This window comes from Excalfactoria chinensis, chromosome 3 (assembly GCF_039878825.1).
Source record: "Excalfactoria chinensis isolate bCotChi1 chromosome 3, bCotChi1.hap2, whole genome shotgun sequence".
NCBI lineage: Eukaryota > Metazoa > Chordata > Aves > Galliformes > Phasianidae > Excalfactoria > Excalfactoria chinensis.
Genome location: NC_092827.1, coordinates 41,061,235 through 41,088,779, shown reverse-complemented (window position 1 = coordinate 41,088,779; position 27,545 = coordinate 41,061,235). Strand labels below are relative to the sequence as shown.

General features: G+C 46.2%; 1 protein-coding gene across 2 annotated transcripts in view; it reads left to right on the top strand.

The window, feature by feature from the left end:
- The first annotated feature begins 8,660 nt into the window (after positions 1-8,660).
- SCML4 (Scm polycomb group protein like 4) overlaps positions 8,661-27,545 on the top strand; it is a 54,842-nt gene continuing 35,957 nt past the window's right edge. The window contains exons 1-2 of one of the 2 annotated variants that reach the window (XM_072332340.1): positions 8,661-8,948; positions 9,490-9,617. Coding sequence is in view for 1 of the 2 variants with exons in the window: in XM_072332339.1 (XP_072188440.1) it covers positions 9,080-9,162; positions 9,490-9,617 (211 nt within the window). In the remaining variant the exon portion in view is untranslated. Of the gene's footprint in view, positions 9,163-9,489; positions 9,618-27,545 lie in introns of both variants that reach the window. The other variant, XM_072332339.1, reaches the window with a different exon arrangement.

Here is a 27,545-nt window from a genome sequence, read left to right as displayed (position 1 = left end):
GTACTTCTGAAGTGCGTATCATACAGGAAAAACTTGTATGGCTTTGACAGTGTCAGGTGTTCAAGCTCAAGTGTGAAGTCTAGGTTTACTTTAAGTGACTCGTACGCTTGTCATCTTTTAACTCCGTGTTTCATTTGCAAAATACAGTAAAGAATTAGCAATAAAAAGCACTGGTTGCATTCTAAAGTCTTTCAAGCCAGAAAGTGCTCTGGTGAGCGACATGCATGAAGAATAGGTGTGAGATGCTACCATTGAGCAGGAAAAATGAATGCCAAACTTGCATTGTTCTACCAGAGCAATTCATAGTATGTGTGCTGCTGTGAAGAGTTGGAAATGGTTAGGAGAGAATAATGATAATAAGAGCATGGGAAGAGGGGGGGGGAGCATTCTGACTACCGGTTTCTATATTGTACTATGAGATGTTGAGTTACATTTGCAAGATGCAAATACTTAGAGGTGATTTTAAAAAAGATGACTGATCTGAACAGCGAAGTATTTTTTTCTTAGAGATTAAAGATAACAGCTGGGGTTGCACTGAAGCTAGGCTAACCGAGGATAATTACTGAACTAACAAGGTCTAAGTAATTCATTCTTTGAATGTTGCTCACGTCTATAGTCAAGGTAACCCTATAGAAGGTGCAAGAGAAGGAACTGCAAGGGTGTTGGAAATCTAGTTCATAACATAAAGAAGGCAGGCTGGTACATTCTCTCCTAAAAATGCTGGCAATGTAGCTGTGCGTCAGTTTACAGATCTGCTGAGATGGGTGCAAAACTGGGGATGAGGAGGTGTTGAAGAGCTTCATGCAAATGCAGATACCGACTGCAGATGTACAACTGAATGTTGCCATATTGCTTTATTAGTCTATCAGTTGTGTGGTCTAACCGCTAATAATCATTTCTGGATAGCAGTTTGAATTGTGACCACTAAGTTAGCGGTATAGGTAAAGCAGGAAGAAATGGTATTGTGCACTCACTGTGGTTTATGCCTTGTGTTTTGAGAGGATTTAGGAATGAATTCAACCGGTTTATGTACTTAGCTCTTCTGAATCTTTGGACTCGTAACCGGAGGGTAAGAAAGCAGCAGAAATAATGTGCAGTAGTTTCCTAGGCATAACTTTGAAGCATCTACTATCGCTTCAGCGTAAGTAGACTCTCTCCATTCTGCTGGAGATCAGAGCAGGTTCTGCCACTCAAGCAGAGAAGCTGTTGATGCCTTCAGGGCTTATAGAAGCCAATTCCATGGACACCTGCTTGGACTGGAAGAGGCAGGTGAGTGGTGCAGCACCTCTGGCCTCGCTTGCTTCTGGCCCAGCTTAAATATCAGTGTGGGAAGCGGTGACTTGCAGCCGGCAGATATAAGTACAGGGAAGTAGATGTAGGGTGGATGAACTTCTTCTTGGTGAAATGTGGGCTCTGTTTGAAGTAGATACGTGTGAGTAAATGGGACAAATCATAAAAGTGACTTTTGTTTGCATAAAATGGTGTAAGCCTCCTGCCCCCCAAATGTTGTCAGTGGTCAATTAACACTAAACAAAATGTCACAGCACCTCTTTCTGCTCTGCTGCACGATGACTATAAAGCTACAGTCATGTGAAATCATGATAGACCCTTTCAGAATGTATTTGTGAGGGAAGAAACTCTGATTTGTACAAGAAAAAACGATACTTCTATTTAAAATCACTTTATTTCAGCAATTCCAGCTTTTCCTCCAGCAGGGGGAACCAGGGGTACGAATTTCTTCAGGAACCACTGGAACTGTTCCATTGGATGCCTTGCTGGTTTTTATCCGTTGGCTTTGGTTTTGTTTCTCCTCTCCCCCTTCCCTCCCCCCTGCCTTTTTTTTTCTGGAGGTGAAAGGCATAGATGAGGGTTTATTTAATCTACTTGTTTTGTTTTTCACTGTTGCTTGTTCAAGGCTCCTGTTTTCCTCTCTATTTATGTATTTTTATGTCTGTTTATCTGCATCATTTAAAAACTACTGAGGAAAATCCATTCTAAGATAGGAATACCTATAACATTATTTAAAGATGGAGCCCATGGGATGGGAAAGGCAGTTTCCTTTAAGTATCAGGAATTAGTGTGTTAACGAACCCATCTTGAGGCTTAAGTATTACTTTGGAAAAGAATTTGCCTCGGTGGGCATCTCACAGACATGTCCAGTTCAGCTGTACTGTAAGATCCACCACATTGAAATCTGATGGGCGGATCTCCTTTGGGTGCCCCTACCTGGAAGACCAGATGTAGGGATACCAGGAGTGCTGGGCTGGTGACTGCCCGTGTTCTCAGCACAACATTGTCGCCTGGGGTTGATATCTTGTGCAGAGACCTGATAGCTCAGTGTACCCAGCAGCCAGTGTCTTTGAAAGCTGGGCTGGGCTGGGATGCTCTCTTTTCTTATTATTCATCAAAGACTTTGCAAGGCACAGGCTTTCTTTATTAGAATTTGAATGAATGCTTGAATTCCTTTTATTCTGTCGTTTGAGCATCTTCTTCATTGCCTGTGTCATACTGGAGCCTTAGGAAGTCAGGGAACAAACACAAAGAAAGGTGTATGGGATAGCTTTGGGTGATTTCAGCTAGGTATTGAATCCAGATGTGATATCAAAATTGCTCCCGTTGGATATCTAACCGTTATTTAGATGGAAGAAATAATTTTCTGCAGATATCATTCATCTTTGTCACTTAGTTAACTAGTGGAACAGTTAACAGCAATGAAAATCATCATAAATCTAATTAGCATAATAGATTGTAAGGCTAATTATAATCTTTTTAAGCCAAGTTACTCGCTCTCTACTTAGAATTTAATTTCACATGTGTACTGAATCAAGAAGCACTTTCAGCTTCTGCATACAGCCCTTCCACACGTATGCTCTGATAATTGAACAGGGAAGTTCCATCGCTGATGTCAGATTTAATGGCACAAAGGAGACTTCACGGGCCAGCTTGAGTAATTGTTTTAAAATCGCCCACTATTTCTTCCAAATAAGGTGTGAGTGCTTTCCTTTTTATGCCAGCAGCATTACCAGCCTAATGGGACAAAGCTGGAGGAGTTCCTATATTCTGGAGAGAAACCCAAGGAAAAAACAGGGGTTTGTATGGCTGTAGGGTCACGTCCCTAAACCGAGTTAGAATTACATCCTATTTCCTGAAAATAGGAGCCCTATAGAGCAGTGCTTCCTGGGAAGTTTGTTGGCTAAGATCACAGCTGGGGACTGACGTGTTTTTCTGTCTAACACTGGATTTAAACACTGAGTGAACTTGAGTTCACAGTTAAATGGTTGAGGTTCACTGGCACGGGACTGGTGCTCAACTGAAGGCAGCGCACTGGTGGTAAGAGCTGTCTAGGAACAGTTGAAGTGTAAGATCTAGACCTTCGAGATACATTTTTGCTATGAAAGAATAAGAGTTTCTCTTCTCTTCCCAAATAATGGTTTTGATTTCAGACTTCCTGGGCCAAGTTAAATAGCAGTTCTGAAAGTTTGGCTATTCCTTTAAATTCAACAGGAATGGGTTACACCCAATGGGGAGTTGATTAATGATTAATGGGGCCCTGGACAATGTGATCTAATGAGTGGCAACCCTGCCCATGGTCTTTAGGAACTCTCCAGACCCCGGCCATTCTGTGATCTGTGCTGAGATGCCATCCTTCCGACAGTAAGAGGTGTGGAAGGCCAGCAGCATGTTGTTTATTGACTGTTTTATTTTTTCTTTCACAGCATGCAATCATTTCTCCATGCCTTGATCACAGCTATGGAATTTGTGCTGTCTAATGTATGCATGTGCAGTAAATTAAGCTCAAATTGAATGACCGATTTCTTTACAGCTGAAGCTCCATTAATTACCATGCGTAAATCACATTAGATGAGATTAGACCGTAATGGCTGTAAAATAGGCACTGTCCATGACAGAGTGGTGAGATTCAGATGCCCAGGTGACAATCACTTGTGTCCTTTTGAAATGAAGAGATGAAATGTGGTAGTGCTGCCTTTGCCTTGCACAGGGGTTCGGTCCCAGCTGTGCAGGGCTTTCCAAACAAATTCTAGCACATGACAGCTGGCTGTTCTCTTGGTTCTATACATAACGTATGGGCTGCAGAGGCCTGGGGCCCCTCTGCCTACCTGCAGCAAGACCTCAGGAGATGCCTTCAGCAACGTCTGTGAGATGGCACCAGGGCAGCAAAGAGTCAGGTGAGCTGCCTGCACTGCCCAGAGAGACCTGCCCAGTGCAGCAAGCCCTATGCTTGCCACTAAAAGCCAATTAAAGCTTAAAAATAGAGCTGTGTTGTTCCAACCCCAGCATCTCTTGAAAGGGAAGCGTGCCCCCCTTGGTCAAATGTGAGCCTGGGAGACCTGCAGGAATGACAGCAATTAATCATCGCCTTGCTTTGAGTCTCCATGTAAGTGCTGAGTGTTAAATATTACAACAGCACCGACATGGAGGTTGACACCAGCCTTTGTGCTGCAGGTCTCTGTAGATGTGAGGTTGTAGGCTAGGCAATGATAAAATAATTCCGCTTGTTAGATGCAGGCAGAGCTTGTTGGTATGCACATCGTGCCAGCCTGAAAAGGATGGAAGTGTCAAAACAGCGGAGGAGGGGGAATATAAGGAAAACCCTAAAATCAAACCTTTTATTTCAGAAACATCATCACTGAAATTAGATTAGTTTTAGTACAGCCACAGTGTGACTTCTGAAATTCAACATGGAGCAATTAATTGACTGGCTCAGATAACTTCTGTGAAAGATGCTTTGATTCTGCTTTTCTTTTTAATTCTTTTTCTGGTGGCAGCTATGCCACAGCCAGAAAGAAAATTCATCCCATCTCTGGCACCGAGCAGAGGCCGCTTGCAAAGCCTGAACCTTCTTTGCTAGGTCACGTAATTGCTTCCCTGTGATGGGAACTGACAGCTCTCTGCAGAGCTGCTCATGGGAGAAGGACAGCAGAGCCTGTCTGGCAGTTCCTGATCTCACGCAGCTTCGAGATGCTTGGGTCTAAACTATGCTTCTTTCTCTTCCATCCCTCCCAAAGCACAGATCTGGGATTGGAGCTCCCCCGGTCCCTGGAAGCACCAGCAGATGCTGCGTGGGGAGTTCCTCAGCTGAGTTTGTGTGCAAACACCACGCAACTCCCGGCTGATGGTGGCTGTCCAAGTCCCTGGCTAATTGAAATCTATAAACTAAGCTGCCATATGTAATTTAAAAAATAGCTAGACTATAGGATAACTACGCATGCAATATAGACTGAAAATAGTGCTTGCCAAGAGAAAAAAAAAAGATAATTACAGTGAATTTGGATAGCTACTGATCTTAATTTTTTTCCATTGAGTCAAGGAAAATGAGGATGCAAATATATACGAAGGCATGTATTTTTACTGCTTTTACGGCTAAGGTGAAAAATCCATCCTGCTGGCCTTAGATGTACTGGTAAGAAGCTGTTCATTGCTGGCAGGCTGCAAGTTGGCGGCCTCAGCCCTCTGCCTGCGGCCTGCTGTGGGGAAGGGTTGTTTTCTTCACCCTGCTGCAGCCATGAGTGGTTCCAGCCTGGGGACCAAACCTCTTGCTAGGAGTGGTTTCTTGCCCTTCACCCTGCTCAGGTGCAACACCCATCGTTATCATCCCCATCCCATTGGGTAATGCAGCATTATGTCCCCTGGGAAAAGGCAGACTGGATTTTCCCTGCAGAAGCAGCAATGCGAGGACAATGGGGTGCTGCACATGTGTGGTGGGAGCTCTTGTAAAGATGGGACTGTGTTTTCTTCTTGAACCTTATTTTCCTTCATTCAGTGCTCCCCAGATGAGATGGCTCTGTCTGTGCATTACTGCAGCTCCCACAATAAGAAGCTGATGTTTTGGTGCATTGCCTCGCAGACAACAATTCTGGTGCATAAGCAGTGAAGAGTTTGTAATTCAGCCTTTCACTGCCTTATCCTTGTCAGGCACAGCTAATGTAATTAGCAATGGAAAGTCATGCAAAAAAATAATCCTGTCTCTTTCTTGATCTCCACACAGAGCGCAATGCAGCAATTGCCATCACCTTGGTGTTTCTGGAGCAAGATGCTCTGACCAGCATCTTCCAGGCTCAGTGCTATGCAACATACATCCATTCCAGTGGGTAAAGATTTGGAAACCTCAGCACGTGGGTAGCATCAGCAAGGCAGCAGATAAGTGCATGACCTCCTTGTGCTGCTCCTGAAGGTGCACAAGGTTTGAGCATCACTGCCTGCGCTGGGCTGACAGACACGGTCCATGGGAAGTCCATGCTGTATAAACACATGGAAAGTGAACATTTGAGTCAGGTATGTTAGCCTAGAGGTGTGAAGGGGTCTCTGTTCTTTAGCTGCAGCTAGCTGTGCTGGCTCTCCAGTTCTGGCTATGGTTATTGCACCTTATTTCACTCGCCTGCTTCAGGTGTGGGGGTCCAAGCACTCTGCTATTTGGGTGCTGTCAGTCTTGGGGTTTGCCTAAAATAAGCTCAGAAGAGGAGGGAGACACGATTTCTGCAGCTCTGAGGGATTATTGCTTTCATCACTGAGGACACCGCATTACTTTATTGCCTTTCTGAGCTCTTTAACACAGCAATAAATGAGCTGTTAAAATATTTTTGAATCAATAAGTGTAATAAAGAACCAAGCAAATTACAAAACCTGCCCTCTGGTAGCAGCTCCTGCACCCCAGGCCCTGCCCTGTTGGTCTTGTGCCCACATGCCTGGCAGGATGCTCGTGCATGGGCTGGTTGGGGACATTTAATTTCCTTTCTCTCTTAACCTGTATGCTTTTGTAGAAATCTGCAAGTAATTGAATGTCATCATTTAAACAATCAAATCATATAAATTACAGGGTGATTCTCAAAATGAAATGGTGTTCTGTGGGAGTATATCAGTGTCAGTGGCGCTTTCGTTGCCTGGGATGGAGATATGGTGTGAGCCTACAGACCCAACACCCAGCAGCTCCTGTCTACCCATGCCCCTCACAGGGCACCCTGAAAGCTCCATCCACCTCCAGGCTCTGCCCAAAGACAAACAGAGCGTGTGGGGGAATGCAGGACACAGCAAAGAAGGGAGACAGAGTTTGTGTTTTTGATGTTGTGTTGTTGTGTTTGCGACATGTGCCAGCAATGGCTGTGGTGAGCTGCAGCCACATGAAGTCTGCTGAGGAAATGGGAAGCCATGGGGGATGGCGAAGAGTCACACTTGATGTTTTAAACTGCCCAACAGAGCAGACAGGCTGCTGGAAAGGTCTTGTCTTGATTGTTTTTAATCACTCTTTTCCGCATTTATCCTGTCAGCGGATGTACAACTGAGATTTGTTTCCAGCTTCATTCCACTTGATTCTTGTACTGGGATCTGTGAGTGCTGCCCCATTGGCCCCGATTTAAAAACAAAGCAAACAAAAAAAAAAACCAAAATAACAAAAAAAGAAGGAAAAAAAGGGCTTGCAAGACTTTGCCAGGATGAAGGCTGAGCTGTGCCTTTTTACCCAGCACCTTTGCAAGCACTGTGGGTTTCTGACACCAGCAGAGGAGAGTAGAAACCAGTTGTTCTCATTCTCTGCTGATAATACATTTTTTCACGCCTACAGTATCTGCTGAATTTATAGAAATGCAAGCAAAAAAAGCAAAAAAGGCAGCCTCGTTTCTCCAAGATCTGCAGAACTTCTATCTGTGATTTTTTTCTTTTCACTTTTGGGGCACGGAGCTTTTCTCTGGCTATGGCAGAGCACCAGCTGTCCTGCAGGTGCGTGCCCTTGCTAATGGCTGATGCTGGTGGGAAGGTCCAGGGGCTGGGTGCCTGGCTCTTCCTCTTCTTCCTCAGCTTTAACCCCGTCCATGCTGACAGGGCACCGGCAGCACCCCTAAACCAGCAGTTCTGCTGTGAAGCCAGGAGACCTCTCCCAGCTGCAGCCCTTCCTGACTTCAGTGCTACAGGCTGCCCAAGGAGGTGGTGGAGTCAAGACATGGAGATGTGGCACTGAGGGACACAACCAGTGGGCATGGTTTGGGTGGGTTAAGGTTGGACTGAGTGATCTTGATGGTCTTTTCCAACCTTAATGATTCTATGATTCTAAAGCCAGCAAAGCCAGGCTGGTGCAGAACTGGACAGCAGGGACCACAGCCACAAGACAACTGGTGAAACCTTCACAGGAATGGGAATGAAGGGAGGTGAGAAGCAATAAACGCCACGTTACTGAAGTACACGAGCTTGTGAAGTGGGCAGTGGGGAGCTGTGTGGCACTGGCAAACAACTGTGACAAGCCCCTTTGCTGGTGTAATTTGATCAAGAGCGGGCAATGGAGCGTGACAGAGTTGTTATGACCATTATTACATTATTATATTATAAATATTATGGGCTTTCTTTTTCTGTTTTTAGGTGAGAGCTGCCAGTGATGTGTTGAATAAGGAGGGACTCGGCTCCATCTCGCAGGTGAGCAGCTGGAAGGGCAGTGACAGGCTGGACCCATGCACTCACAGCACTGCTGGCACAAAGGTCCCGAGTGCTGCTCCTTGGATCCCAATCAAACAATAGGAAAAATAATGCTCCAAAATCACAGAGCGAGTGGTCCTCCCCATTGTGAGCGCAATATTGGGCCACACTGCTGCATGATCGGGACAAAGAGACGATGATACAGGCTGGTTTCTATGGCAACAGAGGAGGGGTAGCTAAAACAGAAATGTTGCAAACACGGGCGCTGCTCACCACACCGCTGCGCAGGGTACCGCTGCCTGCAAAAAGTCCGGATGCCTCCACCTTTCGGCTCGCAGAGTTCTGACATGTACAGACATGGCAATTTGTTCTCCGTTTAGCTGCGAAGAGAAAGGGAACACCACACACACGGCCCCCCGTTTTCTGTGTGTAAAATGTGTGCGTTCTTTAAAAGGCAGTGGTTGGCTGGTTTTCCGGACATGATGTGGTTGAAGCTGTCATCGTAATGGAAATTCATTGCTGTAGCTATGGTAAATCGAGTTTTCTGCCTGTGCTGAATGCATTAGTCTAATGAGATGTTTGCAGCTGGAGAGCGGAGCTGCTGGAGGCTTGCGCGGTGCTAGGAGGCAGGAGAAGATGGCTTGTGCTGGGCTCCGTGTGCATGTGCCGAAAGTCCTGTGCCCTGTGGCTCTGGATGCCCGGGCACTCTAAGGGCACTGCCCAGGCTTCTAACAGAGGCGATAGGTAAGGGGAAAGCATGCTTTTTCTTCCTGTATTTATTTATTTTTTTTCCTTTTTCTTTTTTTTTCTCTGTCTGATTCTTGCTGTTGAGCCTGGTTTTTGAGCAGTTCCTGTTCTGCTTGCATGCTTGTTAACTTCACGGGTCCTTGCTGGAGCCTGTGGGAGGTGTCAGGTGCCGATGTTCCAGCGCCCGTCCCATCTTCAGACCAGATGCTGAGACTAATTATCCCCTGTTCCCGAAACTAAAGGAAGCAATACTGTTGGTGTGCCAGCTTGTCCCCAAATCCCAAGGAGCGTACCTCAGCAGTGCTGTTTGTACTCACCTTCCAGGTGCTTCCAGGACAAACTGGGGAAGGACCCTGAGCCTGGAGGAGATGCACACGCGACCTGTCGGTCTTGTCAGCTGCCATCCAGCCCACAGCCCGTGCCTCATCTGCCACTGGTGAAGGCCAACGCAGGTCCGTGAGTAACCCAGCACCCAGCACCACAGATGGCAGTGATCTGTCAGATGGGAGCTGCCTCTGGTTGGGTGCATACAGGGCTTGCTTGGAGATGGAAAGGGCACGCAGCAGGCTATGGAAGAAAGTTTAAATTCTCTGTATCAGGGGGAGGTGTCTGTTTAGTGCTGATTTTCTTTCTTTTGAGAGGTTTCTAGAGACGTTTTGCTCAAGGATAGACCAAGGGCTTTTAGAATTAGGCACAGTGAGGGGTTAAGTAGTTGGAAACTGTGGGAATGGTGTCATCTGTGGGTGTGGGGGTGCAGACTAAAGTGTCTTTGTGCCACAGCAGTTCTCGCAGCCCCCTGACCCTGCAAGCTGCCAGCTGCGTCCAGCTGCATGCAGCCAGGGTTGGGGTTGGTCAGCATGGTCCCTGTGTGATGTCTGGGGACAGGCTGGGAGATGGGAAAGTATGCATCATGGGGCCTGGTACTGGTCGAGGGCTCTGGTCCTGCAGGCTGCAGTGACTACTCGCTCTAATTAAGCTGTCACAGTGATTTCCCCAATGAGGCAGAACCCCTCTGCTCCATCTTAGAAGTTACTTGGTTTGTGCACACGCTGTTCAGGTCCAGAGAGGTGTCAGGGGAATAAGCTTGCTGGCATGGGATTGTGGAAGTGTGGTAAGACAAAGAGCTATCAACCATAGTGAAACTTGATGTGCTGCATCAGGTCAGAAACTCAGCAGCGTTGATAAATGCTTCACTGATGTCCCGCAGTAACTGATACTGCGATCATTTCATTTAACTGTGCTTAACTTGAGTACTTTCAAACTTCTCGAGGAAAAGAGTGGGTAGAAAGAGGCAGCTTTCCTCCTGGGGCAAGGACTGCCATGCCCTGAGGTTCCTCACCTGCTGGTAAGCTGACCGTGGTACCTCAAGAGAAGAAACTGAAGAAGGACTTTTCCCCAGTCCTTTCCGTAGTGTTGTGTTCCCACAAAATACATATTATTGAAATATTATTTAAGCAGTGAAACACTACAGAGCACCACATCACAGTACACAGTTGATACCCCAAGCTTTAGCAGGCTGAGGTGTGGCCTTACACTGGCCTCTCTCAAACATCCATCTTCGTTCTCCCAGATTTAATGCCCCCGCTGAAAGCAGGGGGCTTTAGGTCACTTTCATAACGTATGTTTTAGGGTGAAACGATTTTCTTTGAAGAGAAAAACACGATGGTGAGGAAAAATACCCCCAATCCCTGAAATCCTGCCCGACTTCTTTTCCTACAGCTTTAAAATGGTGCAAAGGAGGAGTCAGCTGAATTTACAAAGAGCACTCCCAGCTGAGCTCTCCCTCTGACCATTAGGGTGGCACAGTGCTTAACAGGTGGTGGTCACCACAGGTCTGCCAGCAGAGCGAATGAACAGTTATTGGTTATTGCAGAGAAAGATACTCCAGGCTCCTCTGAAAGAGAACAATGAATGATGTGAGTTTAGTTGTGCTGTAGCAAGTTGCACCATGAGGAACTGGTTTCCTGTGCACAAGAAGAAAATTTCCTCTTTGTTGCACTGTGTCGTAAGAATGCTTATTGGAAACTGTGTGTCTGTGTGTCAGAGGGTTATATGCTGCTCTGTGAAACAGAATCACAGTGACTGGGTGCACCGAAGGCAGTGTCTATTGATTCACAAAGCTGAAAATAACCTACAACCTAGGTAGTGTCTTCTCACCAAGTTTTCTTATTGAGGGGAATGAAGGAACTGACCAAAAAAATAAGGAGGGGGGCTGGGAGAGGGTTATGCGCAGGGAAGCTAGGGTTAAATTCTACTAATTAAAGATGCAAACTTCTGATATTCCACTTTTGTAATAAAACCTTACAAAGATGATGAAACTGTAAGTCGTTCATTAAGATTGACTGCTCCCTTTAGGAACTAGTGTAAATTTGGCCAGAATAAAGAATTGCCCAGAGACAGTCTGGATGTGTAATTATGCTACGCTGAAGGATGAATAATTCCTCTTGAACTGAGCAGTTTGCTGCTGCCCTGCAGTTTATCCTGACCCCATCTTCAGAGGTGATTCCCATCCTACGGGAAAAATGCTGCTATAAATGCCAGCCCTTTGCTCTCTGACTGTTCGATTTGCTCCATTCGTTTGGGGCACTGGATGTCAAGGACAGGATTTGCTTTCCATCCCTCCTTCATCCTCATCCCCACTTCATATTTCCCACTACGTTTCCCTCTGTTGCAACTCCCCAGGGCAAGGAGACAGTCCCTGGTTTCCTGCTCCCTTCTCCTGTGTATGCGATGGATAGGCAATTCTGTAAATGGGGATGTACTGGCAAAGCAGATCCGCAGAGGTAAATAAACACCTCCCTCCCTGAGACCCCTCTGAAGAAGTGGGCTGAATGGGGGTAGCTGGCCGTGGATACCACGCTGATGTGTGTTGGCCCACTCCAGCTAGCTGGAGAGAAAAGCCATGTCCCTGTGACACAGAAGCCCTTGATAACAAGAAAGCTCTTAGCAGCATTGACTCAAATTCTAGACCAAGACCTCATCTTGTACTAGAAGATTTATTGAGACTTGTGATCATTACTATCCCAAGAGCCTCCAGCCAGTGTTGAGGCAGTCTATAAACCCACTGCTGGAGGGAATGTGCCATTCAAATGCTTCAAGTAAACCCTGGCAATGTAGAAATCAATCCAGATTTCTCTATCTGAAAGACAAACCATGCTAGACCACAATCTCCAGGTGAGCCGACCCTCTGACATCAACCATGAGCCCCAGTGGCTGCTCCGGCTTGCCTCTCATGCCATGCTGCCAGTGTTCTCACTGCTGTGCCGTCAAGCTTGGACAGACACAGCAGCCTGGAGCCAACACCAGGGATGGTGAAGGACTTCACGTTTGCAGGGATTTCTACTAAAAAAAAAAACACCATAGTTTTCAATAGGAATGCAACCCAGCAGGAAACAGCGAGCCTCAGGGGGCAGCTGCTGTGCAGATACACAGTAGAGACACAGGGTGAAAAGAATCTGGGGAGAGGATGCTGCACGAAACTGTTCGTGACCATGCTTTATGTATATGTGGGACTCAGTACCCTTCCTCCTGTTACCTTAAAAAAATGTTTATAGTGTTTATCTCCTGATTTCATCTGGCAGCATCCATCTATTTATTTCCGTATAAACGATGAATGAGGGGTTTGCCTAGTAACTGTCTCTTATGGCTCAGTAAATACTTGAATTTATTTGCATATCAAGTCAGCCGTGCTTATACTGCGCTCACTAAATGCAGCACCATGAAATACCACGCCAGGGAGGCTAGCTGGCCATTAACATGTTTAGGATTTATGTGAATGACTCCCTTCAACATTAATAGAAGTTATCTACACAAATGGCCTTCCTATGAAGGAATAGGCCATAACATATCTAAATACTTATTATTCATTCTGGTTTAGTCATTCAAAGGGATACCCAGCAAAGAAATGTAAAGCTCTGGTGCTCAGTAGCAGCCAGCTACATGCACGGGTCACCCTCTTTTTCTGGGGGACCCTCACCACACTTGTTCCCTTCCTCCATGCAGTGAATGTAAAGTGAACTCCAAGGAAAGGCCTTGAAATTCAGATACACTGTCATTAACAAAAGACAAATTCATGCAATCACACGTTTCAGAACTTACATTAAACCTACCTGCTATGGTTGCCACAGGTGATTTTTAATTAAATGGTTATTAAACAGGGAGACAACACTGTAAAAATTATCATTGATCTTGTGTCCTCTGCTGTTATTTGTACACCATCAGCTGTGTCAGTCTGTTGACAAATGGGACCGACGCTGAGCCAGAAAAAAACATGAGGTTGCTTATTACTGTTGGAAAGGTCTGCCCAGGTGAGGCCCATCAGCTTGGTGCTGGATCTCTGACCTCCTGAGAGCTCCTAGGGTAATATGGTGTCTCACAGGAAGGCTGACACAGGCATTTCAGTGCCCTGGTAGCAGGAGAGTCTTCACTGTGGTGGTTCATAAATGTGAATTACTCCCTTGTCTTCTCCCTGTACCTGCCAGCCTAGGGGGAGAAGCAGGGCCCTCGGGCTGAGAGCAGCTTGCTGGCTCCTACCCAGAGGGCAAAAGTAACATTTTGCTGCTGCTGAGCCCCAAAGCTCAGGCAACTGATGAGGTTTTGTTTTTCATTTGTTTGTGTCTCCCCTTCCTGAATTCCTACCAGCTCTGGCACTATTTTACACAAATGTGAGCTGGGGCAGATTGGGGCAGAGCATAGCTGCTTTGATGCAAGTAGCACTCAAGCCAGCCTTAGGCTCCTGTGGGGGAACCTTGGTGTCATCTGTGTTCCCAACACCTCCCCAGGGAAAGGGAGGGATACTCCTGTGCCTCCAGTGAGGAAAAAAGAAAGATTGTTGGGTATGTGGTCTGGGGGATGGCAAGAAGGAGCATTCTCTGCTGAAAAACAGCAAACCAAAGCATCTTCTTGATTGATTTATTACACTGAATTTGGAAGCAAGGCAGTTCTCCTAAACTCATTCCTATGCAACCCTACATAGTCCCATGTGACAGGATTCTCCCACAACTACCAGGCACGTCTCCATGCAGGATAAGCAACATAAGGCTGTGCACCACTCTTTTCTAATAGATTTTAGCAACAGAGGAATTAATGACAACAGAATATATAAATAAAGCCAGCTTCTGAAAAGGTCACATTTGCCTGCACTCACAGCTGATGAGCTTCTTATGCTAATTTTGGGGCAGGGAAAAACTGATACTGTGTCCCATTGCCCACTGTTTGCTAGAAAGAGCAGTGCAGGTGGACAGTCAGCATGAGAGGGTTAGAGCATCAGGGGAGAGATGATGCACTGGGAAAGCTGAGGGAGTACAAACAGGGAGGAAAATGGAAGAAAAAAATATAGTCTGAGATCCCTCCAGGTGTATATAAGGCTCCCTTCATCATTCACTGTGCAGGGCACCCTACTTCAGCCCCTTGCAGGCTCTATGCAAGTGTGGCAGTGTTCTGGATTAAGTGCATTCAAGTCATCAATTGCAAGATATGATAAAGGAGCTAAGAAAGCTTGAGGGCAAAAATAGGATAAACTCTGAGTGCAAAGAACGTGGGCCATGGTGATTACACTGGTGGAGTTGGGTCCCAACTGAGTCAGAGTGATGGAATCACAGAATCACAGAATGACCCGGGTTGGAAGGGACCTCAAGGATCATGTAGTTCCAACCCCCCTGCCTAGCAGGGCCACCAAACATACGCCTTTACTAGATCAGGTTGCCCAGAGCCCCGTCCAACCTGGTCTTGAACACCTCCAAGGACGGGGCATCCACAACCTCCCTGGGCAGCCTGTTCCAGGACCTAACCACTCTCCTAGTAAAGAACTTCCCCCTAACATCCAACCTAAATCTTCCCTCTTTTAACTTAAAACCATTTCCCCTAGTCCTGCTATTATCAGCCCTTTCGAAGAGTTTGCTCTCCTCCTGGGAGTAAGTTCCCTTCAGGTATTGAAAGGCTGCAATGAGGTCACCCCGCAACCTTCTCTTCTCCAGGCTGAACAAACCCAACTCCCTCAGCCTGTCCTCATAGGGGAGGTGCTCCAGCCCCCTGATCATCTTCGTGTCCCTCCTCTGGACCCTTTGCAACAGCTCCATATCTTTTTTGTACTGAGGGCTCCACACCTGGACACAGTACTCCAGATGGGGCCTCACAAGAGCAGAGTAGAGAGGGACAATCACCTCCCTATCCCTGCTGAATCTGACACTGGGCATTTAGATGCAGAAGTAGGCGTTTGCAGTAGGGGACTTTGCCCCCAGCTTACTACAGCCACCTTAAGCACACCTGATCCCTTGGCATTTACCCTGGATTTCCAACAGAGATAGAAGGAGAATTCCAACCTACCATTTCCTTTCCCTTACAATTTCAGAGAGCTTTCATTAAGAGACACATAACCTTCATCTCAAGAAGTGCACTACCCCCAAAAGCTTATAATAAATACATCTCTGAGTGACACGGTGCAGCGCCACAACGTGATGGAAAACATAATAATGTCAGCAGGGTAGCAGAGTCCCAGGCTGCATCAAGTGAGGATAAGCAGCTATGGATGCAGAAACAAAGGAAAAAAGTTTCTCACCTTCAGAAGGCCTCACATAAACAGAGCTCTCCAACAAGATACCCTCACCTCCACTGCCAGCCCTTAAATGAGATCTGGGAGGGAGTTGACCCTGGCTCCACCCCTTTAGGTTCATTGCATGCACCTGAGCTCCCTGGGTTGGCACTGCCTTCCACCAGGTGCTCTGTCACTGTTTCAAGCTGTGACTTGGCACTTCTGCTACACGTGGTCATGCAAAACAAAACTGATGTCCCCTTCACCTATGTCTGTGTGTGCAGAGTGAGTTATGACCTGCAGATGCTTTTATCTGTTTTGTTATCACTTGTACTTTTTTGCTGGCAGAAGGAAGCTGTTTAAAGCTGGAACATTTTGTTGAACAACCTGGAATAATTCTGCAGGGCAGAAAGTTGACCTGGACCTCTAATGTAGGGCTTATGAAAGTGTTTGGGCTAGAGATCTTTTTAGGACTGGGGAACAGAATGCAACCCTTCCTCACCAGGGTTCATGTAGACATCTTGGTTGCTTCTCTAGAAACACATGAAGGAGAGCATGCTGCAACTGGCACTCAGGGGTGAAGACCTTCCTTTCCACAGAAAACCAGGTGCTACCGGTTGCTTCTCCACTGATGCACGTACTGGGACAGTCCTCAGGCACTGAGAGATTCCCCCCAGCACCTGCTGCCACTGAGTATGGAAACCTCAGTGCTAAGTCAGAACACGACAGAAGTGGCTGATTTGTCAGCATCAGAGATGCTTCATTCCTGAGTCTGTCAGTGCAGACACTTCTTCCTCAGCAGCTCCAAGCATTTCTGTGGGGCTGTGAGCTGTTGTCTTCACTGCTTGCACTGCTGTCCCAGTAAGTGAGAAGAAATGTAGCCAGGAGTGGAAGACTTTGCCATCCTATGTTGGACCTGTGTTGGCAACTTTGTGAAAGAGGCATATTAAAAATGAGAATAATGTTATCTCAAGAACCACTAACCAGTGTGTCATGGAGAAAAAGCACCATATGCAGGGTGTGAATGCTCTATATGCACTCTTCTCTGGTCCCAAACCACTCTTGTGGAGGCTTAAACTGGACAACAAAAGTGTATTTGCCTTCTGTTGCTCTGTCCAGCTAGTATTGGCACTTACAAGGTCAAACTCACTGAAAGTTCATCCTATGATATCTTTCATCTCTTGAGGTTGTTTGTTTGCTTGTTTGATTTTTAAAGGAAGTCAACACAGTGAAAGCAGACATCCCATCAGTCCAGTTCTGCAAATCGTATTGACCAAGGGATACACACAGTGGCACGCAAGTCAGCTGCAGCATTTTTATTCTTAGTTTAAAGTTTTTAGGTGATGAACGGAGGGTTGCTGCCAAATACAGTCTGCAAACTATATAGAAAATGGGATACGGTGGCTTGTTGTAGGGGGAAATGTGCCAAAACAGTTCTGAAAGGTGAGAGTAGTGTGTTTGCTTAAAAATGAATTATAGGTATCATTCACTGTGACAAATTCAGCTCTGTGTGCTGTAGTGACCAGGTGCAGCCAGTAGGCCTTACTGTCCAGCCACACTCAGCCAGCCCCACTGCCCTGCCCACCACATTCCCACGATCTAAGCTCTGAGATGCTTTGCAGCTTCCCATCATATTTCTGCTCCAGATGTGTTGGAAGGCTCTGGTTTCCCTTCTGAACCCATCTGAGTTTAGGCAAGGATTTGGACTGCATCAGAGTTTTTCCTCTCACAAGAGAAGTCACGGCAGCGGGGACTGTTTAGTCCCAGCAAACACCACAGTGACAAACTCCAGCAGTGATGTACATTGTTTTGGGTTTTTATTGTTGTTGTTGCTTCTGAACACAATGATTAAATAAATATCCTTTTATTTTTGTCATCGATTCCAATGTTACAATGCATCTGAATAAAAACATGCCTCCCGTGTGTGGAAATGAACGCTTGGAGCATCTTCAGAAGCTGTGGTTTCTGGAGTCCCTAAAGGCAGAAACCTAAGAGCTACTCCAGTTAATGCCAGAAAGGAATGGATCTTTTATAAGTATTATTGCTCAAAATGTAATATAAAAGTGCAGAATGTCCCTGAGGAATAAGGATAACTTTATGTGAGAAATGAGTGAAATTCCTGCCCTGCATCTAAGAAAAGATATTTCCCTATTGACTTTTGTAATATCACTTCTTCAGATTTAGGGGATCAATTTTATTTCCTGGGGCATCCATCAGCTCCTCTGAGACACAAACACGTTTCTCACAGCTCAGCTCTCCACTCTGTGCCATGGCTGTGCCCATCCCACAGTGGTACAGTGGCCAAGTGGTTCCTAGTGGCCTGTGGTGGCTCTTGATGGCTCTCACTGTCAGTCGCCCCTTGGGCTGGTTTCAGGGAGCATGGACATTCAGTGAGCTTTGCTGCAATGCAGCATAATTAGTGTGAACCAAACGTGCTGCTGTGTGCATGGGTGGGTGTAATTAGTGTGAAGAGGGAGGAGCGAACCGCTTCTGTAGTGTTCAGGCTTCCTGTAAAGCATATTTTAATGGGAAGGGGTTTCCCACCTCTTTGTGCAGTATGTGTATATTAGTCCTGCAGACATGTTCAGACAAAGAGGGAGGCATGGAAGTTTCAGTCCCAGCAAAGCAGGGAATGATGGTGTACCCAGGACTGGGGCTGCCTTTGTGTTAAAAATGCATTTACTTGCTAAAGTAATTGAAGAGGACAGTATGTAAGCAATAAAGAAATACCCGGAGTAGCATGGGAGGCAATAACACCAGAAGAGAACAGACAGGCCACCCCAAGCAGCTCATCACAGCAATTTTCTCTTTTCCTCTATAAAATTCACTTGCATTTCTTGCTACCCTGCTGGAGGTCTGCTGGAGCTGGGGAAAGAGGGAGTTTTTCAATTTGACTGGAGCCTTTGTGCCTGTGACTCTTTTCCTGCTAATTCCAGATGATTTCAGGGATCGGTTCCTGCCTTGCTGGTTGACAGCCAGGCGAGCTCCAGGCGAGCGCAACTGCTGGCATTTGTTTCCAAACTCTGCTGAGATTAATTAAACATTCATAAGCCGTGTTCCTGCAGCTCAGGACCAGTCTGGAAGCACTCTTATAGGAAGACCTGTGGCTGGTCTCAGATGCTAGTGAGAGGAGGGGAACACCTGTGCCTTGAGTAAGGGTGAAGCTGACAGGGGAGGACAATCCCAGGGTTATATTCACCTCTATATGGGATACACGTCTTCCAGACAGCTGTAACAGCAGACCATGAGAAGCTCGGACTTTGCATTAGGTAACCATTTGCCTTCAAAGGCCAAGTCATCACAAGAGGTCCCCTCTTGTACAAATAGAAAAGGTTAAGAGTCTAGGAACCTGCTTTAGTGGAGGGTGAGGGGTTGGACTAGACCATCTTCTAAAGACTCCTTCCAGCTTCTACAGTTCTGTGATTCTGTGATTCAAGAAACCCTTCCTGCTCCAGGGCTGCTTAGTGCTGGCGTCCCTGGCTTAAACCAGGCTGCCCCATCCAGTTCTTCTGAGACAGATCTTCTGCACAGGGCTAACTTTGACCACTAGGACACCACACCCCAAGCTCCAGAGATGGGCATCAGTCCTGCTCCTCCTCTTTTATTTAGTGGCATAGCTGCAGTTAGAGAGATTGTTGGGTCCTGAGCATGATGGAAAACAGTCTCATGCTCCTGTGTAACAGGGGCTGATGTCACCTGTTGCTGCTCTCCATCCCTTCCACACCTGAGTGCAAGGAAACTTCTCTGACAACGTTGTGTTGTACCACGTGCTTTCCTGTAAATGGTTTCTTAAAAAAGAATAACTTTTGTACATTGCCTTTTACAAAAACTCCCAACCATCTCATCACAGTGAGAAGAGAAGCATCCCAAATCCTCGCACATCTGTGTGTTTGTATCACACTGCTGAATGTTGCTGCTTATTCTCCTCCATCCCTCCACAGAAATTTGTACTAAATCCCTCCTTATCTCATCCTGTGGCACATGCACTCAGGAGGGATTCTGTGTGGTGAGAAGGCAAATGAGGTGTGTGGGGGCATTGCCTCTTCTCTCTGACCATCTCCCTCCATCTTAATGCACCGACCTTCTCTAAGTTAGGTAACAAGTCCTTCTTCTAGATCAATGTGAATATCAAACTTCTTTTCCTGTGGGAAAGGCAATGTACAGCTGGTTCAATAAAACACTAGAAGCATTTCATGGAAATTATCTAGGTATTTGGATCCTTCTTGGGAGCAAGCTTTGTGAGGCTTATCCGTGCACTGCAGAAACTGCTTGAAGATGTCCCATAAATGCAGAACCTGCAGAAAATTAAGGGGAAAAAAAAGGCAAGCAGATATAAAAGCAGAGTACTGCCAGATGAGCAAGAGGGAAAAAATATGAGTATCAGCCAATTACAGACTCAGCTGGAGAACTGAAATGGCCATAATATAAATGTTGCTCATTTCACATTCATTTGTTCCAAATCTTTGCCCCTGAACATTTAACAAAGAGCAGAAGGGGTCTTCTGTGGCTTATCGGTGATGAAAGCTTCTGGCTTCTGTGTGAGACACAGAAGATGAGGAAGAAAGTAACTACATTCAAAAAAGAAGTTGGTATTTTCTTTGCTGCTCTGAAGGTTGTAGATAAATAAGATTGCTTTGTGTGCCTTCAGTTCAAGGAGGGTTAGCTTGTTAACTGTGCAAGTTCCCTGGTAACAGAGCTAATGGCAGGAGGGGACTCCTAGAAAGAAACCTGTAAATCGCATGAGCAAAATGTATGATCAGAAACCAGGATGTCTGAACCAGCCACTGCTTGACCAAATTTGTGAAGCAGGAACTGCTAAAATACAAATCCCAATTTAAATTTAATTGCTTCTTGTTCAGAATCACTCATCCCTGGTTTTGTGGGTTGAGGTCCTGCCAGGGCTATGGACACTTATGTACGTAATAAAAGATTTGTTTCAGCATCGCCTAATTGGTTAAAAATTTACTAGGCATCTTTGCATCTCCAGTATCCTCATTTTCAGCTGAGGAAACACAGGCTGGAGGATTCTGGTACTGGAAATCATGTTTGGCAGTTTGCAAAGAAGGGAGAGATGTGCTCTGCATCCTCTTGACCTGCTGCTTGGTCCCAGACTGAAGATGGCCAGGTACAGGGCAACAGGGACACATGCAGAGGGCCCACAGATGGGCCATCCAGTTGTAGGCGGGAAGGGTGGCAGCCCTCAATTTTGCCTCTCTATGCCCTCAGAGATGCTGCATCCTATTGGCCTCCTGAGTGGAAGGAGGTGGTGGGTAAGAGCTGTCCTCCTTAGGAAGCTTTGTAGCCCATCAGCAAGATGGGGAGCACGGGTAGGGAAGGCAAGGAGGCAAAGTGGAAGTAGACTGACAGGAAGGGTAAGCCAGCAGCACTCCTGATGCTGCAAGCCTGCAGGAGCAGCTACTTGTATCATAGTAACAAACAAACTTAAGATGCCCTGCCCTCCACCTCAGCTCTCCATCTTTCTCCTCTGAGCTTGCACAGGGAGCTTTGCACAGCTCCTGTCCAGTGTCACCAGCAGCCTACATGTGGCCACCATCAGGATGTCTATGGAGAAGAATTTAAGAGGCTGCTTTTACTGAAACAGAATGGCACTGAGGCAGGGTTATTTTGCTGAAAGCTTGCCCAGCAAATCAGAAAGCACTGCTGTAAGAGGAGGCCTATAAGAGCAGCTTCTGCAGACTGCTGACATGGCAGACTAAGGCCCTGTTTTGCCTCTTGCCTCTCTACAGTACCAGAAGTGGCTTTGCCAGCTGCACCCCATCTTACAAGAGCCAGAAGGAGTGACTTTGCCTTGTTTTCCTCCTGCCTGATCTGCATGAGCCCACTTTGCACACGTGGCCTGCCCACCTAGCAGAGCAACCATTGGCACTCTTGTAGCCACCTTGCCTCCATTTTCCAATCCTCCCTCCCGTGCTCTCTGCTCATGCTCACTCACCTCTGTGAAGTCTCATCTCCTCAATCCCCTACCACATGCTACTAGACTGCAACAAAAATGTCAGGCCAAATGAAGAAAGGTGGGCTGGGGAGGCAAGGCCAGCCTCGGCTGCTCCTGAGGGTCCCATTCTTGCAAGGGTTTTCAGGTTCTTCTGGCTCATTTAGCAAACCTAAGTGAGCAGGGGCAGGCAGCATGGCTCTACCTGCTGTCACCAGGGTGCTATCCTTCAAAGGATACCTCCTCAAGGACAGCACCATCTCTGCCATGGAATTAACTTTAAAAAAAAAAAAAGCAGCCTGCAGGATAACACTGGGAATTATTATTTTTTCTTTCCTGCTTTTGCTCTTACTGACAAGGAAAGGAGCAGACACCATCAATACTGTCTGGGTTTTGAAGAAGCCAGTGCCCTGCTTCAGCCACTCCTACCCCTTTGCTGAGGCACCCAGAAAAGAGGAGGTAAGGGCAGGGTGCATCACCAGCTGCTGCTTGTGCTGTGCCTGGTGTTCTTCCACCTGAGATGCCAGCCACAAGTATAAGCAGCCAGCAAAGCACCTGTAACAGAGATGCACCTGCCTTTCTGCTGTGTTTGGGCATGTTTGGGAATAATTTTTTTTAAATGCAAAGGTAAAAGGGTATTTTCTTGTTTGATGTGGATCTGTTGGCAAATTGTTTAGTAAAGCACGATGTGATTGCCCTTGCAGTATAACCTGCAGCATTTCTGGCAGTGATGTGCAGGTAAAAAGCTAGGTGAGAAGAGAAATGCTGTTTTCCAGAGATGCAGGCAGCCAGACAGCAGCATGCCAGCCATGTCCAGGCTAGTTGGTTCAAAGCAGGCAAAAAGCATGAACACGAAGCAATTAGCAAAAGTCTTCTGCTCTCACATGTATGAATACTCTGGCATCTCGTAAGACAGACAGCCAAAAATGGAGACCTGCAAGTTTGAGTCTCACATCTCTACCAGTTCCATATTTCTACCAGGCCTACAAAACATTTCACCTTTCTTCTTGTTCCCTATATGGTCTGCTTGAAATGAGTTAACAGGTTCATATGAATGTGAATGAGTTTGTGGTTACATCAACTCTTACCCTGCAGGAAAGTAAAACGCACACCACATCTTTGCCAGGTGTGTCTCAGGCTCAAAATGACTGTGCTGAAGGAAACATTTCCTACCTCGCCCTCTCTAGCACCACCATTCTCCCTTTGCTTCTCTGCCTGAGATGATGGCTCTGGGGCAAGGTAGACAGAATGTAGGCAGTGATGGATGCTGGTGTGTGCTGTTCTGGATGCTGCTGCCACTTTCAGTTCTATTGAAGAGAGTTAAATCTCTGCTGTGCTGTAGGGAGAAAATGATCTAACAGAAAATTACAGCTCATTAAAAAGCCATGTTTTTACAGCCTAGAACAAAAGCATATTCATTCATCTCTGTGTCTTTTTACAGTTTCTGCTGTAGCACTTCTGTGTGGGGAGAAAGTACTCACAGTTACTTCTTTTCAATGTCTAAAGATTGATCTCTCCACAAGTGGTTCCCAGCAGGAAAAAAGTGTCCATAGCTGTGATTAGACGTTAGTAACCAGCGATGGAATTCACCTGGGCATCATAGCTGTCTACATCTGCATATGTTTCCCTGGGATTCTTCTGTTAACATAAGAAACACGTATTAACCTCTTCCTAATGTTGGCTCAAAAATAGACAAGTCAAACCTAAAACTATTTGAAATTTGTTTAGTTCCATATGCTGTTGTCCATAAAGAAGTTGTGAAGTTCCCACAGTTGTCAGATTGGACCTGGCATGTGGACCCTAGAGCCACTAAGCCCACCATAAAGCATGTCCTCATCTGTCCAGCTGGTGTCGTGGGAGGTCACACATTCAGACCATGCGGAGATACTTTTGGATAACTGTCTGAATGTAGGCATTGGGGTGTAATCTTACACTGAAATCTCCCCTAAAGCTAAATCTGGTTACCTAAGATAGTCTCTTAGCACTGTCTGAGGTGACCTGGAGTGCCCAAGACAGATGTGACACAGGGTCTGAGAGATGTGAAATGACAGAAGGTACCCATGCCGAGGCAACTGACTAACTAAGGTTTGAAATTAGGCAAAATGAATCCCTTTCTTGATTCCCACAGCCAGCGTAGATGTGTTGTTTGGATCTGTAGTGATTGGTTTGGGAAAATGGGTGTTTCTACTCAAATCCTGTTGACTGAACAGTCTGAAGATTGACATATAGAAAATCTCTTTCTTTGGTCAAAATGGGCAGGGTAGCACTTCAGAGGAAGCAGTTTCCTCTTGCTTCTGTCCCCAGGGCAATTGTAAGAAAAGAGGAAAGCCACACTTAAAGAATTTTGTGCCACAGCTGGACATATCTCATTCTTTCTTAAAGCACCGGTGAGACGGGTGCTATCCATACAGTGACACTAGGCAATCACATCCTGACAGGCAGACAATATTGGTTCGGTGCCTTTATTTGCAAAAAAATTCCTACTGTCTGCTTCACTAGAAACCTCTTATGTACAAAGTTGTGCTGCTTGGGTATTCACAATTCAGAGAAGTGCCTCATGTCCCCAAATACTATCCAGGAAGAGCAAACAGGTATAAGCTTTGCTTCCAGCTCAAGCAATGCTTCCCATATTACTCACCCACTGCATAGGCTACCATCTTGTCAGGTGGTCACTGTGCAAGCGCTACCCAGCTGCATGTAGAGAAGGAAGAAAAAATAGTCCTCTTACTGGCTGAAGAATATCACTTTCCTTCCATTTAATAATACAGTAATCCCCTGCAGACTGTGCTTTCCTGAACAACAGCTGAAGGAATACCACACAAGCTTATGAGAAGTTTATCTTTTCCAAGTGCAGATGTTGGTAATGTAGGCCTGGGAAATGTGCAGAAGGCAAGAGTCAGAGGCAGGGCTGCAGGTGCTGGCAGGAATTCCAGGACCTGGGATTCCTGGGTCTCTACAACTGGGACCAGTGACTTTGCTGGGAATGAAGGGGATTCTCCTTCAGCTGCTTTGAGACAGACACTTTTCCTGCTCAACTCATTTCTGCACCTTGCTTTGGATTAACACATGTACAGTTCCCTCCTTCCCTATGTATTATCTCTGTGCCAGCCCATGCACAGGTTTGCATAAGACCTGGTGTAAGCCAAATTTAAATGATCATCATCTGGAATTACTGATATAAAATTTTATGTCATATTTTTAGCCCCTTGCAGTTACTGGAGTGTAGGTTAAAAGCCACATTTATTACAGGCATTTGTTTTTATTAAGAAGAGATCCTTGCAGTCCATAAAAAATCCTCAGCTTAGTAGGAAATACATCCACCAGCACAGTGTTGCCAGTCACTGAGCAAATATACCATCACACAATGCAGGGCATGCACAGCGCAAAGCACAGGCTGTTGGAAGCATCCTGCTGTGCATGTGGAGCTGCCTGGGGTCCCTGAATATCCTCGGCTGCCCAGATGGATTCATACTGCAGCACTCCCCTCTCTGTGCCTGCTCTGTGGGACCTGAAGGGGCAACGTGGGTGGCAGGGCTGGAAATAAAATCAGCAGACCATATGGTTTGCGAGGATAAGGGAAGGTTGCTCTGCGCCTAGCCCTGCATTAAGTGAAGAGAAGCTATGCATGTAAAACAGTTTCCTGCTGTTATTTTAAACTGAGAAGAGGAAAGTGATCAACTCGGGTCATTCTGAAGTGTCACCATGATGAGGGCTGTCCAAAGCTCCTGCCTTAGGAAGTGTACAAGGACAGGGCAAAGAGCTGTAGATTTTCTTCCCCACATACTGCCCCCAATTATTTGTGCCACAGCTATTCCCTGAATCAGGGAGGTGTCTTTGTTAGCAGCCTGTAATTTCCTTCCTTGGATTCACCCTTAAGTGGCATCAAGTTTCCTAAGACAGCAAGCTTTGCAGGAGCTGAGCTGAGGGCCAAGCATCATTGCTCTGTTTCCCCACTGCTGGGGAGCACACTTGTCTTCCAGCATCTGCAGCAGTGTAGCACAGTAAATGCCACCAAAAGCGTTCTTGTATTTCCTGAAGCATAAAGGAAAGGAGAGCCAAGTCATGGCTGTTGCAGTAACAATAGCTTCTATACTGCCTCTGATTTTATTGTCTTTGTTTTATCAGCTCAAATATTTTACACTGAGGCTATTCTGTGCATGGTCCCATTGGCTCCTGTATGCCAGCACATGTGGCAAGGGGCTTAAGAGGTTTTGCCGATAAACACTATCACATATTTCAAGTCCAGAGGACAGGGGACAAAATAGAGTGACTGCTAATATCTAATGTGTTTCTGACTGTCGCATGTTTGTTGTCTCACTGGTTCTAAAAAGAAAGTGACATTTTACTCAAAGAAATTCTCTAGGTGAGTTTTGGGGGCTGTCACCTCTCTGAGTTCTGAGGTGCCACCAACCATGTGTCACCACCAAACAAGACCACAACAATAGCAACGCAAAGTGCAGCGTTCAGTGCAGTACCACGTCCCATGTCTCACAGCTTGCTGGCTCCCAGCCTGGCACTGGTGTGGGTACCACTGCTCCTCCTGGGCTCTGCCAAGCTGCCACATCCAGCATTGCATTTCAATACCCAGCCCAGCTCCCTGCCCTGTAACATGACATCCCAGGGACACTGTTTTGGGAGAGGGAAGAGACCCCAGAGGATGTCACTCAGAGAGCACTACAGGGAAAAGGATGCATGCTGCTGTAGACAGAAGGAAAACAGTGATGCTCAGGATAGAATCAGCCCTTCCCTTTGACTCCTGCTGTGGTAAGCCTGATGCTTTTAACCCTGAAACTATACTCTCCGCAGACGCGCCAGACTTCTATTCAGTAAAAACCAGACCTTCTCAGTGGGCCTTCAGGTGGTTCCTGAGATGGTTGAGCATAACTGGAAGATGCAACCATGGTGTCCTTGGACAATGTGGTACAAGGTGGCAGCTTTGTCATGCAGCGCTCACTCCAACTTGATGTTATACACTCAGCTTTTGCATGAGAGCTTTAGACAGTTGACGTTAAAGACTGGAAATTGTATATTCAAACGATAACTCCTGTCATACGTAATGGATCTGCCTGAACATAGCAGATAGCCCTAATGTTATTTAAAAATCCATTTCTAATATACTTCAAATAAATGCGTTTACTGGAAGTTGGGGTTGGGAGCTCTTTATTTTTGCTCATACAGCAACTGATTCTGTAAACTACAGAATAGGTAAGACCAGAGGAGAGAACTAGCTGTCAGTGAGCCATACTTTCCAAGTTCTGACCAGGCAGAATCTATTTACCCCTGAGATAAGGGATCCCCAGCAGCAGACATTCCTCACCAGGCAGCCCCTTCACACCATGCAGTAGCACAGCCCCATTTCATTGCCAGCAAGGTCAGCTCTGCTCAGTCTGATCATGCTGGCTTCTGAAATTATCAGATTAGAATTTGCAGTTTGTGGATTTTGTAGAAATCTGTAGTTGTTCATAGTAATGAACAAACCTCTGCTTGCTCTCTGTTTCTTTTGAGCATCGAGGATGCGCTGGGATCACATCTTCAGGCTTTTCTCCGTAAGCGAGATGGCCAGGAGTCAGCTCTGTAAAAACATAAAGCGAGGAGTCTTCTGTTATCACTGGCCTGGGGGAGCATGAAATTGAAAACGTCAGCCGTAGCAAGGCTTATCAGAAAAGCATGAGAATTGCTTATGCCCTCATGCCTAGCAATGTATGCTGGCTGGGGCCGGGGTTAGCATTCTGCCCACGCTCAGAAAAGCAGATGCCTGCACAAACCAACATTCAAAAAGCAATTTCTGCATGGGTTTTTTATTGACCTTTGTTAGCACACGACCCTCGCCAGAAGCTATGAAGAACGCTGTGTATTCCCTTGATACTTTGCATGGTTGTTTATTTGTTTTCTTTATTAAAA